The sequence below is a fragment of the Doryrhamphus excisus genome, linkage group LG4 (assembly GCF_037039965.1).
Source record: "Doryrhamphus excisus strain RoL-2023G ecotype Guam linkage group LG4, RoL_Dexc_Guam_v1.1, whole genome shotgun sequence".
NCBI lineage: Eukaryota > Metazoa > Chordata > Actinopteri > Syngnathiformes > Syngnathidae > Doryrhamphus > Doryrhamphus excisus.
Genome location: NC_136360.1, coordinates 16,558,425 through 16,576,025, shown reverse-complemented (window position 1 = coordinate 16,576,025; position 17,601 = coordinate 16,558,425). Strand labels below are relative to the sequence as shown.

The window sequence follows — 17,601 nt, the reverse complement described above, 5'->3', positions numbered from 1 at the left end:
ATATGTTACATATATATTTTAAATGATATACAATTGGAAATTAATTCAAATATTTCCAGCTTGGACTTTTATCTGTTTGGTCCTTCAAAGGAGCATAACAGGGATAGTAATCTGCCACCGACGACATGAAATTAATGATGGAAGCATTTATAAACACCATAACCTGTTTATTTTGTAAAATAATTACGTTATTGGGAAAGAGTTTTGTAAATAATTTGTTTGCTTGAATGAATTCACATGTTAATAACTACATAATTATTGGCAAATTATGACCATAATGGAAGTTTTTTGTTCAGTTATACTTTATACAAGACTATATGTTAGACCTGGCGGTGGAAGTACAAGAAAATAACACTGCTATACTTTAGTTTGTACTGTCGATACTGAGAATAATTCATACCACAACACCAAAATACATAATGTACATAACATTTATTAGAAGTGCATAGACAATGCATTTGTTAAAAAGACAAATTCACACATTTTAAATAAAAGCAGATGGAAATACAACCTCCCTTATGGAACACATACTGTATAAATATTTAATAACGCAGTGATGGACAAAATACTACATATATCAAGCCAAAAAAAAAAAAAAAACTTAAAAAGCGTTAGTCGGACTTCAGGGCGTAGAGGACGTCATCTTGGCCGACATTGAGGCGAACGCGCTGCAGGGTTCCCATGCGACTGTTCTCCAGCAGCAGCAGCCTGCACGCGCCCAGGCGCTGACACACGGCGAGACCCTCCGACACGCCGATGGACTGCAGACCCTCCACCCGACACAGAGCCTGGTGCTGCACGAACACCTTGGAGGAACACACAACAACGTCACGTCACAGGCTTTCATGGCGTCTCAACGCTTGCCCCATACAGCCACCCTTATAGTATATATTATTAGTGTGCATGAGGTGTGTTATGACGCCATCTACTGTACGGGAGTTGGAATGACAGGCGACAGTCACACAGTCCCTTTACGTCTTGTTGTATAGTATCTAAACCAAAAGTATGAGGAATAATAAGATGCAGGCCCATAACCATGTGACAAATGTGACCCCTGGCCCGGGACACATTGCGACCCCTGGCCCGGGACACATTGCGACCCCTGGCCCGGGACACATTGCGACCCCTGACCCGGGACACATTGCGACCCCTGACCCGGGACACATTGCGACCCCTGACCCGGGACACATTGCGACCCCTGACCCGGGACACATTGCGACCCCGGGCCCGGAAACATTGCGACCCCGGGCCCGGAAACATTGCGACCCCTGGCCCGGAACAATGCGACCCCTGGCCCGGAACAATGCGACCCCAGGCCCGGAACAATGCGGCACAGGCCCACAACAATGTGATGAATGTGACACAGACCCATAACGTGGCCCATAATGTGATGCAGGCCCATAATTTACATATGATGTAAACCCATAACTGTAGCAGTGGCTTTCGGGCGAATTGAGGAGCGTTACTGCAACATTCAACTATAAAATGAAAGCATGTGTATCTTCATTGGATCCACTTTTGAAAGAACTTGAATTCACGTCCTCTACCTGCTGGAAGGTTGCCTCCTCCAACCCCAAGCGCCGAAACTCTGCAATAACTGCCTGGAGGAAGACCTGCTCCTGCACTGATGCACACCTGCAAACAAAGATCTTCACACATCCATCCAGGTGTTGGTGGTGAACAAGTGTCAGGGTCTCACTTGATGGCAGCGATGTAGGTGGACGAAAACATTTCATTCAGCGCCTCCATCACGTGACTCATCCCGACCAATCCCGGGACGGAAGGCTTGGCGGCGGCGTGCTCGCAGATCTCCGTGGCTCTGCGGCAGATGTCCAAACATCGGCGAGCATCACCCGACAGAGCGGCCACCTGAGGAGAAGAACACAGCTGAAATATCTGGAGGCAGGAAGTTGGCCACCCACCCATCCACCCACACACACACCTTCCTCGACACCAGCTGGAGGGCGTCTTCTTCAAACGCTTTGACTTTGTTCAAGCGGGACATGATGATCTGCTGCAGCTGTTTGAATCCGTACGGCTGGAACGACATCCGAGTTAAACCCTGAAAACGACAACAAATCCGATGTACAATCTTGCTCTGAAGTTGTCATTTATCTTTAGAATAAAACAATGTGGGTCCCAGCGTTGACCCCTGGGGTACGCCACAAAGCCTCACCAGCCTGCTGGCCACTCGGTTGATCATGATCCGCTCGGGCAGGTCCATCGTGTTCGCAATCGTCAGAACCACCAGGCGGGAGTGACGACGTGTTGGCCAATCAAAAAGATTGTACAGCACGTTTTGCTTTCTGGTCCACAGGAGGTCCAACTACAGATGACAGTGATAGGACGGAATACAGGATGATAGATCAGGGGTGTCCAAACCCCCTCCAGCGTGGGCCACATAGTCAGTCTTATTTAGTGTATGTATTATTTTCTCTTATTATGTTTACTATATTGTGTAATAGGAGTGTAAAGGTTACTATAGGGGTGTTATTTCATGTCGAGAGGGCTCTAACTGTATTTAGTCATAGTCAGGTTTTCTATGCTCTTGACTACGGAAACTTCACGGAAATCCGGGTCTAAAAACTCAATCATCTTACTTCATCCACGAGCAGCACGGTGGTTTCCTTCCTGGGAGCAAGGTTGCTGAATCGCTTCTCCAAGATGGAAGCCGCGTGGTCGGCTGTGGCCTTCTGACCACTCAGTTTCTGCATGACCAGGTAAAACACAAAAAAAAGACAGAGGAACCAATGGGGATCCACGATCCAGGAATGATGGAACATGGAATGCAATACTCCGAGACACGCTCATACGCACCTCAAGGATCTGAACGTAGGCCTGATGAGGGTCTGTCATCTTCATGCCGTTGATCTCAATGAAGCGGAAGGATGGGATCTCATCCATGTTTGCCGCATTCTGCAAACAGCGCATCACCTCGTGGACTGTCGCGGTTTTTCCTGTCCCTGGTACGCCCGAGATGTACATGCACCTGAAAAGGAAAAGAAATTTTGAAAATTGCAAAAGGTTTGCCAGAGACCGCCTTGGCCTCACGCCGGCTACTCGAAGCGTGTGCCAGAATACAGTGCACCTTGCTGGGCCACAGCAGGTGGCTCCCTCTGCTTTACACTTTGGTTCTACTGACTTCCGTGAGGGCAGAGGCTGCTTGGAGCATGTGCCCGAGCATAGTGCACCTTGCTGGGCCACAGCATGTGGCTCCCTCTGCTTCTCCTCATAGTAGTAGTGATGTGGTAGTAGTACACAGTTTAGTCAAAAGGTATGTAAATACCTGCTTGGGGGGGGGGGGGGCACAAAGGTACCCTTAAAGTACTGGTGTTTTCAGGTGCTAAATACAAACTACAGTAAAGTCCCGTTATATCGATATTCTCGGGAGTCGGAAAAAATACCGATATAACCGGACTATCCATATATCCGATCCTTCGCCGAACTGCATTAAAAGTGGCCAATAATGCACTTGACATTGTTCTATTGTATAGAACAATGTCGAGCAGCTTAAATCAATCTTTGCTTAAGGATTTCAGGTGGAAGTGTGAAAAATAAAGTTGACTGGAAGCAGCCGTTTGCCGTGTTCTTTTTTGGTATTGAAATCCTTAAGCAAAGATTGATTTAAGCTGCTTTTGTATTGATATAAGCAGACCAAATTGGCTGGCGGGAGATGAAAAGGGCATCGTAGTAACTGGATTATCATAATAACCGGGTATCGTACTAACGGAACTAATTATATCATAAAAGACTAGAAATTTGCCGAGAAATGAAAATAGTATCGTAATAAGTAGTAATTCGTTATAACCGATATCGATATAACGAGACTTTACTGTAAAATGAATATTCTTGTACAGTGTACTTGTACTACAGTCAGTACTATTCAGGGCTCGACAATAACGATGTACCGAGTGGTTAGCGCGCAGAATTCACAGCTAGAAGACCAGGGTTCAATTCCACCCTCGGCCATCTCTGTGTGGAGTTTGCATGTTCTCACCGTGCATGCGTGGGTTTTCTCCGGGTACTCCGGTTTCCTCCCACATTCCAAAAACATGCTAGGTTAATTAGCCACTCCAAATTGTCCATAGGTATGAATGTGAGTGTGAATGGTTGTTTGTCTATATGTGCCCTGGGATTGGCTGGCCACCAGTCCAGGGTGTACCCCGTCTCTCGCCCAAAGACAGCAGGGATAGGCTCCGGCACCCCCGCCTCTCGCCCAAAGACAGCAGGGATAGGCTCCGGCACCCCCGCCTCTCGCCCAAAGACGGCTGGGATAGGCCCCGGCAACCCCACCTCTCGCCCAAAGACAACAGGGATGGGCTCCGGCACCCCCGCCTCTCGCCCAAAGACAGCTGGGATGGGCTCCGGCACCACCGCCTCTCGCCCACAGACAGCTGGCTGGGATGGGCCCCGGCACCCCCGCCTCTCGCCCAAAGACGGCAGGGATAGGCCCCGGCACTCCCGCCTCTCGCCCAAAGATAGCAGGGATAGGCTCCGGCACCCCCGCCTCTCGCCCAAAGATAGCAGGGATAGGCTCCGGCACCCCCGCCTCTCGCCCAAAGACAGCTGGGATGGGCTCCGGCACCACCGCCTCTCGCCCACAGACAGCTGGCTGGGATGGGCCCCGGCACCCCTGCCTCTCGCCCAAAGACAGCTAGGATGGGCTCCGGCACCCCCGCCTCTCGCCCAAAGACAGCAGGGATAGGCTCCGGCACCGCCGCCTCTCGCCCAAAGACGGCTGGGATAGGCCCCGGCAACCCCGCCTCTCGCCCACAGACAGCTGGCTGGGATGGGCCCCGGCACCCCCGCCTCTCGCCCAAAGACAGCTGGGATAGGCCCCGGCACCCCCGCCTCTCGCCCGAAGACAGCTGGGATGGGCTCCGGCACCCCCGCCTCTCACCCAAAGACAGCTGGGATGGGCTCCGGCACCCCCGCCTCTCACCCAAAGACAGCTGGGATAGGCCCCTGCACCCCCGCCTCTCGCCAAAGACAGCTGGGATAGGCCCCGGCACCCCCGCCTCTCGCCCAAAGACAGCTGGGATAGGCCCCTGCACCCCCGCCTCTCGCCCAAAGACAGCTGGGATAGGCCCCGGCACCCGCGCCCTTCGCCCAAAGACAGCTGGGATTGTACTCTCACCCTCCGGTGCCGTCGATGATTTTGCTTTCCACAAAGTTGTAAATATCTTGAAACTCCTGCTCTCTGCATGGGAGCGACTCGGGCACCGACGATACATGCAGCCTGGAAAGCAGACATCTTCGTAAGACATCGATATTTCTCTTCCGAGTCTGGCCGATTGTGTCGTACTCTTACCTGCTTCGGGCCATTTCCAGGATATTAGCGGGCTCTCGCGCTGGCATGGTTCTGCTGGGCATGGATGGGGTGGCGTTACGAGGCGTGTGTGGGGTCCCGGGTGCTGCCTGTACAAGCGGAGATCAATCAGTAGAGCAATATTTCCTACACTCCACATGAAGATGGAATACGTACCTTCTTGCTGGGTGTTTTACGAGGCGTCCTGGATGAGGTCTTGGTTGGACGAGGCGTGCGAGGCCCAGCCGGAGTATGTCTACCTTTTTTGGCTAGTATTTCTTCATCACTGTGAATCACTTCATCATCCTCATCGCTGCTGTGGAAGGCGTTCCCGGTTGGAACAAAGTCCTCCTCGTCTCCTGTGTCGGAGTCCAGCGCTTTGGATTCATTGAGAAGATTTCTACAGCAACAGGAAGAAAGCACATGTAAGCCGGGAATCGAACCGGAAAGATCGAGTCTTTACACTCACAGTTGCTTTCGGATTCGAGTCGCCACCAGTCGAGCAGACTTTCTTTTCAATCCTCTCGGTGTCGTACCGAGTGGCAGCGTGGGAGAGTTCTCATCGTCCACTTCGGGCCTAAACAACGCAGCAGGATAAAAGGTACATCATGAATATGTATGTTATAACATCTTTCATACAAAAATATGATGCATGTGTCTGTTATGACTAGGGATCGACCGATATGGTTTTTTTGAGGCCGATATCGATTTTTTTTCCATCACCCTCAGCCGATGGCCGATTTTGCTTGAGCCGATATTTGTGGCCGATACTGCTTTTGATCCCTCAATTTACATGAAAAAATGACCATGATAACAAATATTACAGGTCTTATGTTTAAAAAAATATTTATTGAAATGTAAACACTAGGGATCGACCGATATGTTTTTTTTGGGGGCTGATGCGATACCGATTTTTTTCCCATCACCCTTAGCCGATGGCCGATTTTGCTTGAGCCGATATTGCTTTTGATCCCTCAATTTACATGAAAGAATTACCACGATAACAAATATTTCTTATGTTTAAACAAATATTTATTGAAATGTAAACACTAGGGATCAATCGATATGGTTTTTTTGGGGCCGATGCAGATACCGATTTTTTTCCATAACACTTAGCCGATGGCCAATTTTGCTTAAGCCGATATTTGTGGCCGATACTGCTTTTGATCCTTCAATTTACATGAAAAAATGACCATGATAACAAATATTACAGGTCTCATGTTTAAACATATATTTATTGAAATGTAAACACTAGGGATCGACCGATATGGTTTTTTTGGGGCCGATGCAGATACCGATTTTTCCCATCACCCTTAGCCGATTGTCGATTTTGCTTGAGCCGATATTTGTGGCCGATACTGCCGATACTTAAAAACTTAAGAAACCGATATAGTTGGTGGGTAGACAAAGGATTTTTTTCAGATTAAAATGAACAAAGCATTATTAGAGCCCTGTAGACATGACAAAACACGACTATAGTCACATTTATACTTTTTTTATTTACAACATATTGCGCAACTGCAGGGTCTTGAGACACATGCTAACTCGCAAACCAGAGAGCTAGCGACGTAAACGGTAGCCTTCAAGTTATTTCCTTTAAACTTAAATAGCCAAAAACTTACCACTTCCACACGGATAGGGAGGATAACTATTAACAGTTATTTAACCTTTAACATGAACATTAATCAAACGTAATAATTTTTTCTGGGTACATGATACCATACAGCATCCATATCAAACTTGCGCGGACCGCACTAACATTAAACTTTCATATCAAGGCGGGGGCCTCAAACTAGTGTCGGGCCGCGTGTTTGAGACCCCTGATCTATATTATATCTATTTATCCGTGGATGCCTGACTGTAAATCATGCGGTGGAAAAATACATCCGCGAACCCACGCGCGTATCGGCTGATACCGATACAAGGAAAAACGCAAATATCGGCGATTCTTATTTATGACTAGGGGTAAGAATATAAAAAAATTCACGGTTTGGCGGGAAAAAATTACGAGGGAGAGAAAATGGACTTACAACACACCGAGGGCAGGTTCCTTCAAAGTTTTCAGCTCTTTGCTTCGAGGAGTCGTACCTCTGTTTGAACGACACATTAACATCACTCATGAGAATCAAATGATACAGGAATTGAACGCGTGACTCACCGGGATGAAGCCGCATCCCTGCTTGAAGACGGAAGACCGTGAAGCTGCGAGACAGACACGCTGTCCATCTTGACCAGCAAGGGCTTCAGGGAAATGTAGTCCAGCTCGACGGCTGCTTTGTGCGTCTTCCTGAGTGGGCTTAAATTTTGGGAATGATGCAGCACCTGAGGGGGAGATGATGGCAACCTTTGAGCCAACTCCAGCTCCGATTGTAGCGCTTCATCCAGGATTTCATCCGAAACGTCATCACCACACATCGACGGCTTCTCTTGACCTAAAATCACATGAAGAAAAGACCGGTACTCGTCCGAAGGAGTACACAGGACTGGGAAAAGGCCGCCATATTTGAAAGCGAACGACTCACTGTTGAGCTCCAGACGCTTCCGTACTCCTGGCGTTCTGGCCGAGGTGTTCCTTCTCGTCACGCTCAGGCATTTTGAAGCTGACAATTTCGTAGCCGAGTGCCTGGACTCGGCTTCCATGCCGCCGAGCTTTCCCGCGCTCATGCTCGCTCGGTCGTATCGCCGCTCCGACATAGCCGCCCGCCGTATGACGGCGGGATCGGGGGTCGGTAAAGCCCGACGAGACCGCGGCACGCTGGGAGGCGACTGGTCGGAGTGGCGTGTAGGACAGCCGGGTGACACGAGAGACGAGTCCACCACCTTGAAAGCCTTGGTGTCCCAGGACAACTTCACGTATAGAGTATCTTTATCGCCGCAGTCGGGGAACGGAGCTGGTCCCTCAAGATGCTTCACCTTGGAGGAAAAGAGGAGAAACTTTACCATAGAAATACTTTTTAAACTGAAAAAAGCACTATGATGCCAGGTATTAGCATGCTAACATTAGCATGCTAATACAAGATGCTTCACCTTGGAGGAAAAGAGGAGAAACTTTACCATAGAAATACTTTATAAAATGCAAAAAAAGCACTATGATGCCAGGTATTAGCATGCTAACATTAGCATGCTAATACAAGATGCTTCACCTTGGAGGAAAAGAGGAGAAACTTTACCATAGAAATACTTTATAAAATGCAAAAAAAGCACTATGATGCCAGGTATTAGCATGCTAACATTAGCATGCTAATACAAGATGCTTCACCTTGGAGGAAAAGAGGAGAAACTTTACCATAGAAATACTTTATAAAATGCAAAAAAAAGCACTATGATGCCAGGTATTAGCATGCTAACATTAGCATGCTAATATTAGCATTGTAGCATTTTAGCATGCCTTTTTTCACAGGTAGACACGTTTATGCTATGTGTTAGCATATTAATCAATTACACTTAGCACGGGTATGCTAGGTACTAGCATGCTAAAGTTAGCATGTCAGCATTCTTTGTCATTCAAACCGTTCCATGGTATGTTTTTATGGTTAAGAACTGTATTAAATGTACGACTAGTTAGAATAATTTAAATATGTAATTATTATTAAAATGAATTTATCAGTTGCTGAATAATAAATACATTCAGATATATTTATATTATGAACAAATATTATATAAAAACTGTGAGTTTACCCTCATACAAAGCTATGAACTGCATAAAAAAATTGGCGGACAGTAAAAAACATTAATAAAAAAACGTATTTTAATTGCGATCTTTCGCAATCGATCGATCATTCACCTGCACGGGTCTGAGAATGGACTCAGCATTGATCTCGTCATCGCAGCTTCTTCCCTGATAGTAGAAAATCTCCTGCGGGTGCGGGTCTCGACCGAGCAGTTGCAGCTTGCTCACAGGCACTTCGGACACGCGAACGAACCACTGAACCACCGCCTTTTTCTGCCGCTCATTCTCTGCAGACAGAAAAAATGTACACTTGATTCAGTTTTGTAGTTGGATCATAGAAAACCTTCTATGATTACAACCTTCTAAATACAACTTTAAACATTATTAGAGCGCTCCAGACATGAAATAACACCCCTATAGTCACCATTACACGCATATCACCCAATATAGTAGACATAAAAAGAGGCAATATGACAGCTTTACTGACACCTAGTGACCAGTGTAGAACACTGCATACCATCACATCACAAATGCCTTATTATGGGTATGCCTGCGGTGCAGCAGTCAATGTTCACTGCATGGGTGGCATGCCCATATATAGTATTTGTATTGCTTTACATGTAGCCATTTTTATGCTGGAAATTCTTTATTTAGGCCAAAAAAATTGTCAAATTTACAATAATAATAATATAATAAAAATAATAAAAATAAAATAATAGAAATTATAATAATAATAAAATAATAATAAAAAATAAAATAATAATAATAATAATAATAATATGCAGCAATCAGTGTTCACACCATGGGTGGCATGCCCATATCTAGTATTTGTATTGGTTTACATGTAGCCATTTTAACGCTGAAAATTCTTCATTTTGGCCAAAAATATGCAGAATTTACAATAACAATAATAATAATATAAAATAGTATAGTATAGTATAATAATAGAAATAGTAACAAAATAATAATAAAAATAATAATAGAAATTATAATAATAATAGAAATAGTAACAAAATAATAATAACACAAATAGTAACAAAATAATAATAATAAAATTTATAATTAAAAAATTATAATAAAAAAAAAAATAACACTCTACGCTCTGCCAAACACCAGACCAGACGGGTGGAACAACAGCCGTTTTTTTTATTAAGGTCCAAAGAACAAGGATTCCTAACAAGGGCTACTCTCTGCCTCACTTCCTGTCCGTCACCCCTTTTCCTTCCCAACCCCGGAACAAATCTCTCCATGGCAACACTTGTGCAAATACAACACACAACACATAATGCCCCTAAAGGACATTACAATAATAATAATAATAGGCTGTATTAAATCGCCCAAATCAGTACATTTCAGCCTCATCGTGCGTGACTCACCATCCCCGAAAAGTTTGACAACTTTGGCCACATAAGGGTTGTCTTCATCTTCTCCCTCAATGAGGATGTGCTGACCCACGGTGATGACGGTGGGCCTGGGGAGACCCTCCACACTGATCACTAAAGATCTGACACAGAGAGACGGATATTAGCATCTACAAAGCTGACAGAAAGTAAACAAAACTGCTAAATGTACAGTACAGCATTAGCAATAGCAATAGCTTCGAAATAACGTGCTTTATTGTTGAAGATCTCACCGATATTCGTAGGTTTTCACCTTCCTGTCGAAGCTGAGAGGCTCTCCTTTCCACGTGTAAAACCGTCTGACTCGCAGTCTGGTTTTCATCCTGGCTTTGCAAAGCAAGGCAGATATTATTTGGAAAAATTCCTCGGCGGTCTGAAGGGGAGAAATGACACGCTTCTGGAGTTTCTACTAGTAAAGAATGTTTCCCGCGAAAGGTACGTCATTTCCGTAATGCGTAAACACAACGCGATAACCCGGATGAACGTCCATCGGGGTATATTTTAATATTTTTCTTTGTCTTAAATATTTTTATTTAGTTTTATTTGTTAACGTATCTTCTACAGTTTATATATTTTTTGTATACTTTGTTTTTTCGCGTCATCATCGTTGCCTCGGTACGAGGGTCCATCGGCTATGCTCGGGTCTGCCAATAGCGGAAGTGACGCATGATGTTTCACAATAAAATAAGGATGCAAATTCTATTTCCGTTTAACTCAAACGCACACCAACAAAAATAATTGACATGTAATTGTGATAAATGGAATAATGTATGTCATTTTACATAATATTTAATATTCTACGTTATAATTACCAGATTTAAAGTATAAAACTATACAAGAGGGAACTATATTTAGATTAAAAAAACATTTTTAATTTTTAATTAATTAAATGTTATTAGAATGCTGTATTCTCATGTTAAACGATGCCAACGTTTGAGATCATGACGTTTGCGCATTTTCATTGAGCACAGAATGAGAAAAATAGTATGTTTTTTGTCCTTCGGAATATTTCAACTGGCATTAGATTGAACTAAACTTGCTGAATACCAAAGTGGCATCTGTATCAATATTTTAGCAACAAAATTATAAATTATTACAGATTTTTTTAAACATTCGTCGCCAAACGGGGGCGGTAGTGTACACCAAAGCGAATCCTCCGTCAAGCGACGACGAAGAAGAAGTAGAAGTCGTAGAAGAAGAAAAAGAACGGAAAAGGCTGGTGAGAAGGAAATTTCTGAGGACGAATGGCTAACAGAACAGTTAAAGATGCCACCAGTATCCACGGTACTAATCCACAGTACTTGGTGGAGAAGATTATCCGGACTCGAATCTACGAGTCAAAGTACTGGAAAGAAGAATGCTTCGGTCTGACGGGTGAGTGGCGTGTTTCCTATCTAGCTAAGGCTAGCTTCACGTTTTGTTGTATTGAGCGGTATTTTATGGGACAACACAATGTCCATATTTTATACGCACAATGATTATATAGCTCATTTCAAGCAGGATGTACGCTTAAACCACCAAAAGTCATAATTATTACTATAATTAATAAGTATTACTCGTGCTTGAATAATAACTATGAAGAATGACTGAATGAAAGCAAGCGATTTAAAGAGACAGTACCCACCACTTTGCATCACCCGTGGAACTGAATTGGGCTCTATTGCTTTTCTTCCACAGCGGAGCTGGTTGTGGATAAAGCCATGGAGCTGAGATATGTCGGTGGAGTGTTTGGAGGAAACATCAAACCCACTCCCTTCATCTGTCTCACGCTGAAGTTGCTGCAGATCCAACCTGAGAAGGACATCATTGTCGAGTTCATAAAAAACGAAGAGTTTAAGTGAGTAGAAATGTCAAATTTGATGTTTGATATCCTGGTTTCGCTCTCTGTTCCTTGACTCCGGTCGTGTCTGTTGTTCAACATCATTTTGGGAGAACAACATAATATTATGAGGAAAAAGAACATCATTATAGCTGCATACAGTTGAAACATTCAAGAAAAAATTTATAATATGATGCCTGTATGTATATGTATGTATATATGGTTTGCTGCGGAAAGTTTTTTGTTTACAATCCAAACTAAATTTCAAGGCAAATGCAATCCAGAAAATGATATGTAATTGTTACACTTGGGGGGTGGGGGGGAGTGGGCTAATAAATTGACAATAAAAGCATAAATACTGCGGATTTCAGAAAAACAGACGGAATGATACAGCACTCTACATGAAGAAATGGAGTCTGTAAAATTAAATAAATTGATAATAAATAATAATATGAAAAATAAAATAAATTACTAAAATAAAACAATATTCATTCATGAATAATTCTTATTTTATTAATTTGTTTAAATTTAAAACAAGTTCAAAAACTGGTTCAATACTAAAATAAAATAAACAAAATAAATAAAAAATAATAAAAAAGGAATAATAGAATAATAAAATGATAATAATAACAAGAGAAAACAAGACTGTGGCATGAACATGATTATATCTTATCCTAAGATATTTATAAGCTTTTGCTTCAGCCTACTCCTTTTGGGCTTGTGATCAGATAGTTGAATACAAATGTAAATAATGGAAAGTTATATTTTGATTAATGTAAGATATGCACTGTAATGTTTCATATATTTGCCCCCCCCCAAAAAAAAGACAAAGAAAAAACTCTGTGTGGGGTTATTCCAACAAGTGAAAGAAAAACTCTGTAAAAGCTGTTATCAGGTGATGTTGATGTTTACGCTTTACTGGGCATGCCCCATTGACTATTCTGTTTGATTATAGCGGCGCATGTAGACAAGACATTGGAGTATTCCTTTCCATATATACCACCGGAAAAGTCATTCGGAAAGAGGAAAAAAACTCCTCATGTAAACGTGGCTATTGATGCAATCATCCTGCTTATTCCGAAATAACCAGCATGTTTGTTTGTTTTTAGGTACGTCCGTTTACTTGGCGCCATGTATATGAGGCTAACGGGCACGGCGGTGGATTGTTACAACTACCTGGAACCCCTCTTCAATGACTACAGAAAAATCAAGACCCAAAATAGAAATGGGGGTAAATATGTGGTTTTTAATTTGAATCACCGTCTGATTTGTTTATTGGTAGAGGCTGATAATAAAACAAACGCTGAGCATCTATTGACTTGGATGGGGACGTGTAGAATGGGATGTTCCAATGGCAGATACTAGAATTGACATATGAATTTGATTGGATTGGATAGTGGGGCGAGTGAACAGTGGCAATTGAAGAGAGAAGGGGAGGAGCCAGCCGTGTGTTGAAATAGATGTTTTTCCGAGCGTATCATTTGCATGTGGTTTTTCATTTAGTTTGATAAATGGGGAGTTTCTACTCGTATTTCGATACGAGGTACATTACTTAAAAAAAAAAAAAACTGGAAGTGAACAAATAAAAAAATAAATAAAATAAAAAAATATTCATTCATTCATTGATGAATAATTTATTTTATTTAGGAAGTGAACAAATAAAAAATAAAATAAAAAAATAAAAAATTATTCATTCATTGACGAATAATTTTTTGTTTTATTTATTTTATTTTTATTGTAAAATAAATAAAATAAAAAAATATTCATTCATTCATTGATGAATAATTTTTTATTTTATTTATTTTTTTTTTTATATGTTAACTTCCTGCTTAAAAATATTCATTCATTCATGAATAATTTTTTATTTTATTAATTTATTTAAATTTAAAACAAGTTCAATACTAAAATAAAATAAACAAAATAAATAAAAATATTCTTTCATTCATGAAAAATAAAATAAATTAATTAAATAACAAATTATTCATTCATTCATGAATAATTTTTTAAATAAAATAATAAAATAAAAAATTATTCATTCATTCATGAATATTTTTTTATTTTATTAATTTATTTAAATTTAAAACAAGTTCAAAAACTGGTTCAATACTAAAATAAAATAAACAAAATAAATAAAAATAAAATAAATTAATAAAATGAAAAAATATTCATTCATTCATGAAAAATAAAATAAACTAATTAAAATAAATTAATAGACAAAAAATAATAATAATAATAAAAAATAAAAACAAACTTAAACTGTATTATGGAAAGCAGGAAGTGAACAAATGTAACAGTTAGTGATTGTAAAAGTACCAGATGGAGGGGTAGGATTTAATAAGCTTTGCTTCTTCCTACTCCTTTTGGACATGTGGAACTGTGAACTGATTATGGGATGCACTCAATTGGAATCTGATGCATGTTCAAATGAAATGAAACCATTACCATTACTAATAAAAGGCTCCTTTCAGAGTTTGAGCTGATGCACGTAGATGAGTTCATCAACAATCTTCTCCACGAGGAGCGAGTGTGTGACATCATCCTGCCCCGCCTTCAGGTAGCATTCCAGTGTGCGTCCGAGACGTGTTTCAGTGCAATCACTGTTGCTGTGCGTTTCACAGAAGAGACAGGTCCTGGAGGAGGCCGAGATGTTGGACCCGCGCATCAGTGCGCTCGAGGAAGACCTGGATGAAGTGGAGAGCAGCGAGGAAGACGACGAAGAAGAGAGGGTAACCGCACGCTCGTTTGTCGTCAGTCAATCAGTCAACCGCGCTCACTTTGCGTGTCTTTCCGCTCGCAGCCCGAGAGGGTGGCGACCCCTGAACCTCACAGACGCGGTTACCGTGACGACAGAATCCGCCGCTCCCAGTCGCCTCGTCACAGACGCAGCCGCTCGCCCAGACGGTCAGACTTTTAGTTATCTGCCAACAGACATGAAGAAACCGTACTCGGTATTGTAGTACTAAAGTACTCATTTCTGTACTTCCAGGAGGAGCAGGTCTCCAAAGAGACGCAGGTAAAAACGTAGACAGTGGTGAGAAATCTCGATGTCTGGCGTCCATGTGCCGTTAACACGAGTCGTGTGTCTTTGAAGTCTTTCTCCTAGAAGAGAGCGCCATCGCAGCAAAAGCCCCCGTCGCCACCGCAGCCGCTCTCGAGAGCGACGCCATCGGTCTCCAGGTGAGCTACGCCAGCACGGCTTTTTGCCATTTGAAGTCAGACAATACATCAACGGATGTAAAGTCCCTGTTTGCAAGGAGAGCAATATGCAGTCCTGTATGATGCCTGTCAAATATTCATTTCATAAATCATGCATGCGTGTATCGAACTGAAAGTCTGTGCGGTTAGCTATCGTTGACACACTGCTCGCCCCTACCTTGGCGTTGACGCTCTATTCAGATTTCAGCTCAGCATTTGCAATAAAAACACCCACCCGTCGTCCCTCGCCATGTTGCAGTTAAAACTTTGCAGCTCCGCTCAATCACTGTTGTTCAAATATATGTTTATGAATGATAACATGGCCTATTATTAATCATTTTTGCCATTTCAAGCATAAAAAATGGCTTCATGAAGTAAAATATGGTAATGGTTTAATTTCATTTGAACATGCATCAGATTCCAATTGAGTGCATCCCATAATCAGTTCCCAGTTCCACATGTCCAAAAGGAGTAGGAAGAAGCAAAGCTTATTAAATCCTACCCCTCCATCTGGTACTTTTACAATCAGTAACTGTTACATTTGTTCACTTACTTTTTTTTAAATTTTATTTTATAATTTTTTTTTAATTAAAAATTGTTTTACATTTTTTTCCAATGCCATAATGGGTACCATAGTAAGTGTCAATATAGTGATATATATAGCACATCATGACTGGTTCAAGACTCTTCATCCTTGTATTTAGCAAACATCAACTGCTTGTATTGTTTCTTGAATTGGCTCATCGTTGTGCATGGTTTGATTTCCTTACTCAATCCATTTCATAGTTTGATTCCAGCAATACAAATATAAGGCATTCAAAGACGTTCGTGGCTAGGTGTAATGTAGGTTGTAATGTTGGGTGAGAGGCACAAGCACCAGACTTGCTGTCCGCAGCAACAGGCCGGATGTGGCCATAATATGTCATCTATTTATTCTCGTTGGCAATTTCACTGCTGTGTTGTTGTGCAATGACAATAAAGGAAGTCTAGCTATCTCTCGCACTACTTCCTGTCCGCCGCTCACTCTGCTCCACGATGGAAAAACACTTTTATAACAACACATGAAGCGGAATGTTGACAGTCCGGGGGGGGCGTTCTCGTCTAGACGGCCCTCGGCCAACAAATAAATATTTGTAAATCATTTTCCCTTTTTAACCAGGTCACCACAGAAGCCACAGACATCGCAGCCACTCAAAGTCACCAGAAAGGTGAAATTTTTCCGTATTTTTCAGGACTGAACTTCATGGTCATCATTTTTCATGATTTATTTGAAACTCTTGTGCTTTTTTAGTATGCTATGTTTTTGGAGAAATACTCCTACAATGTCTTATTTTCTATGTAATTTATGTTTAGTTGCGGGGAGTAATGTTAAATTCATGTTTTAACGTCTTTTCTTTTTGCTACAGGAGTTCCAAGAAGAGTCACAAGAAGAGTCGAAGGGGAAACCAGTAGTTATTTTTTATTTTTATTTTTATTTTTTTACACCAACAACGGATGTTTCCAATCAGTCTTGTTGATATTTCCAGCCTCATACGGCATGATTAAAGTCACCGGTTACTACTTTTGAATGCATCCTGAGAATTGGAGGAAGTATAACTACAAAGAAAGTACATTCCAGTGAGTAAAAAAAATAGTAATTGGAACAAACAGCGTTTGGTTTGTTGGTAGTGGTCTTAGCCTGAAAACATTGGCGACATTTTTGAGTTTTCAGTAATAGAATAGCTTCTTTTCTACCGACTTAACTTTTTTTCTCTTTTAATTGGGATTTTGAAAAATATTCACACGTTTTATGATTTATTTCATAGAACATTACTCTGGTTAAACCATTTTGGGGGGTAAATGGGCTAGCATACAATTGTGAGGGTGGTAAATGAGCTAGCATACAATTTTGGGGGCGGTAAATGAGCTAGCATACCACACAGAAGTCATGTGTTTTTTGTTTCATTAAAACTTTAAACATCTCTCCATAAAGTAAGAAGTAAATAAACCAGGAATGTAATGGAGTTCCACAATAATTGTGTTCATAAAAAAAAAAGGCGGCATTGCTTGGGGTGGTCACGTGAATGTCACGTGACAACCTCAAACGTTAATTCATTCATTTTCTAACGTTTAAAACTATCATTTCTGTACTTCAGTGACTTAATGGTTTCAATGTAGTCGATCGCAGGTCGCATTTTAACACATTTCAAGTTAAAAACTATTTGACTTT

The 17,601-nt window shown here is 41.9% G+C and overlaps 2 protein-coding genes across 2 annotated transcripts; one reads left to right on the top strand and one right to left on the bottom strand.

The window, feature by feature from the left end:
• Positions 1 to 364: 364 nt before the first annotated feature.
• On the bottom strand, positions 365 to 11,016 carry orc1 (origin recognition complex, subunit 1). Its single transcript, XM_058073406.2, has 17 exons — positions 10,612 to 11,016; positions 10,355 to 10,482; positions 9,093 to 9,265; positions 7,831 to 8,221; positions 7,467 to 7,740; positions 7,339 to 7,398; positions 5,778 to 5,885; positions 5,486 to 5,708; positions 5,312 to 5,418; positions 5,138 to 5,239; positions 2,818 to 2,989; positions 2,601 to 2,708; positions 2,177 to 2,326; positions 1,943 to 2,062; positions 1,700 to 1,869; positions 1,548 to 1,635; positions 365 to 806 (listed from the first exon to the last, which is right to left on the bottom strand). The coding sequence occupies exons 1-17, from the start codon at positions 10,698 to 10,700 to the stop codon at positions 612 to 614; spliced, it is 2,658 nt and encodes an 885-aa protein (XP_057929389.2). The 5' UTR covers positions 10,701 to 11,016; the 3' UTR covers positions 365 to 611.
• Positions 11,017 to 11,527: 511 nt separating this feature from the next.
• On the top strand, positions 11,528 to 17,403 carry prpf38a (pre-mRNA processing factor 38A). Its single transcript, XM_058073420.2, has 10 exons — positions 11,528 to 11,752; positions 12,056 to 12,215; positions 13,307 to 13,428; positions 14,666 to 14,751; positions 14,816 to 14,923; positions 14,995 to 15,098; positions 15,184 to 15,210; positions 15,289 to 15,374; positions 16,552 to 16,600; positions 16,799 to 17,403. Exons 1-10 carry the CDS (start codon positions 11,623 to 11,625, stop codon positions 16,842 to 16,844), a joined length of 918 nt encoding a protein of 305 aa, XP_057929403.1. The 5' UTR covers positions 11,528 to 11,622; the 3' UTR covers positions 16,845 to 17,403.
• The last annotated feature ends 198 nt before the right edge of the window (positions 17,404 to 17,601 follow it).

Coding starts and splice junctions, on each gene's coding strand:
- orc1 (XM_058073406.2), bottom strand. CDS start 10,700: ATGAAAACCAGACTGCGAGTCAGACGGTTTTACACGTGGAAAGGAGAG. Junction 5,886..7,338: donor GAACCTGCCCTCGGTGTGTT/GTAAGTCCATTT, acceptor TGCGTTGTTTAG/GCCCGAAGTGGACGATGAGA. Junction 2,709..2,817: donor CCTACGTTCAGATCCTTGAG/GTGCGTATGAGC, acceptor CTGGTCATGCAG/AAACTGAGTGGTCAGAAGGC.
- prpf38a (XM_058073420.2), top strand. CDS start 11,623: ATGGCTAACAGAACAGTTAAAGATGCCACCAGTATCCACGGTACTAAT. Junction 12,216..13,306: donor ATAAAAAACGAAGAGTTTAA/GTGAGTAGAAAT, acceptor GTTTGTTTTTAG/GTACGTCCGTTTACTTGGCG. Junction 15,211..15,288: donor AGGTCTCCAAAGAGACGCAG/GTAAAAACGTAG, acceptor GTGTCTTTGAAG/TCTTTCTCCTAGAAGAGAGC.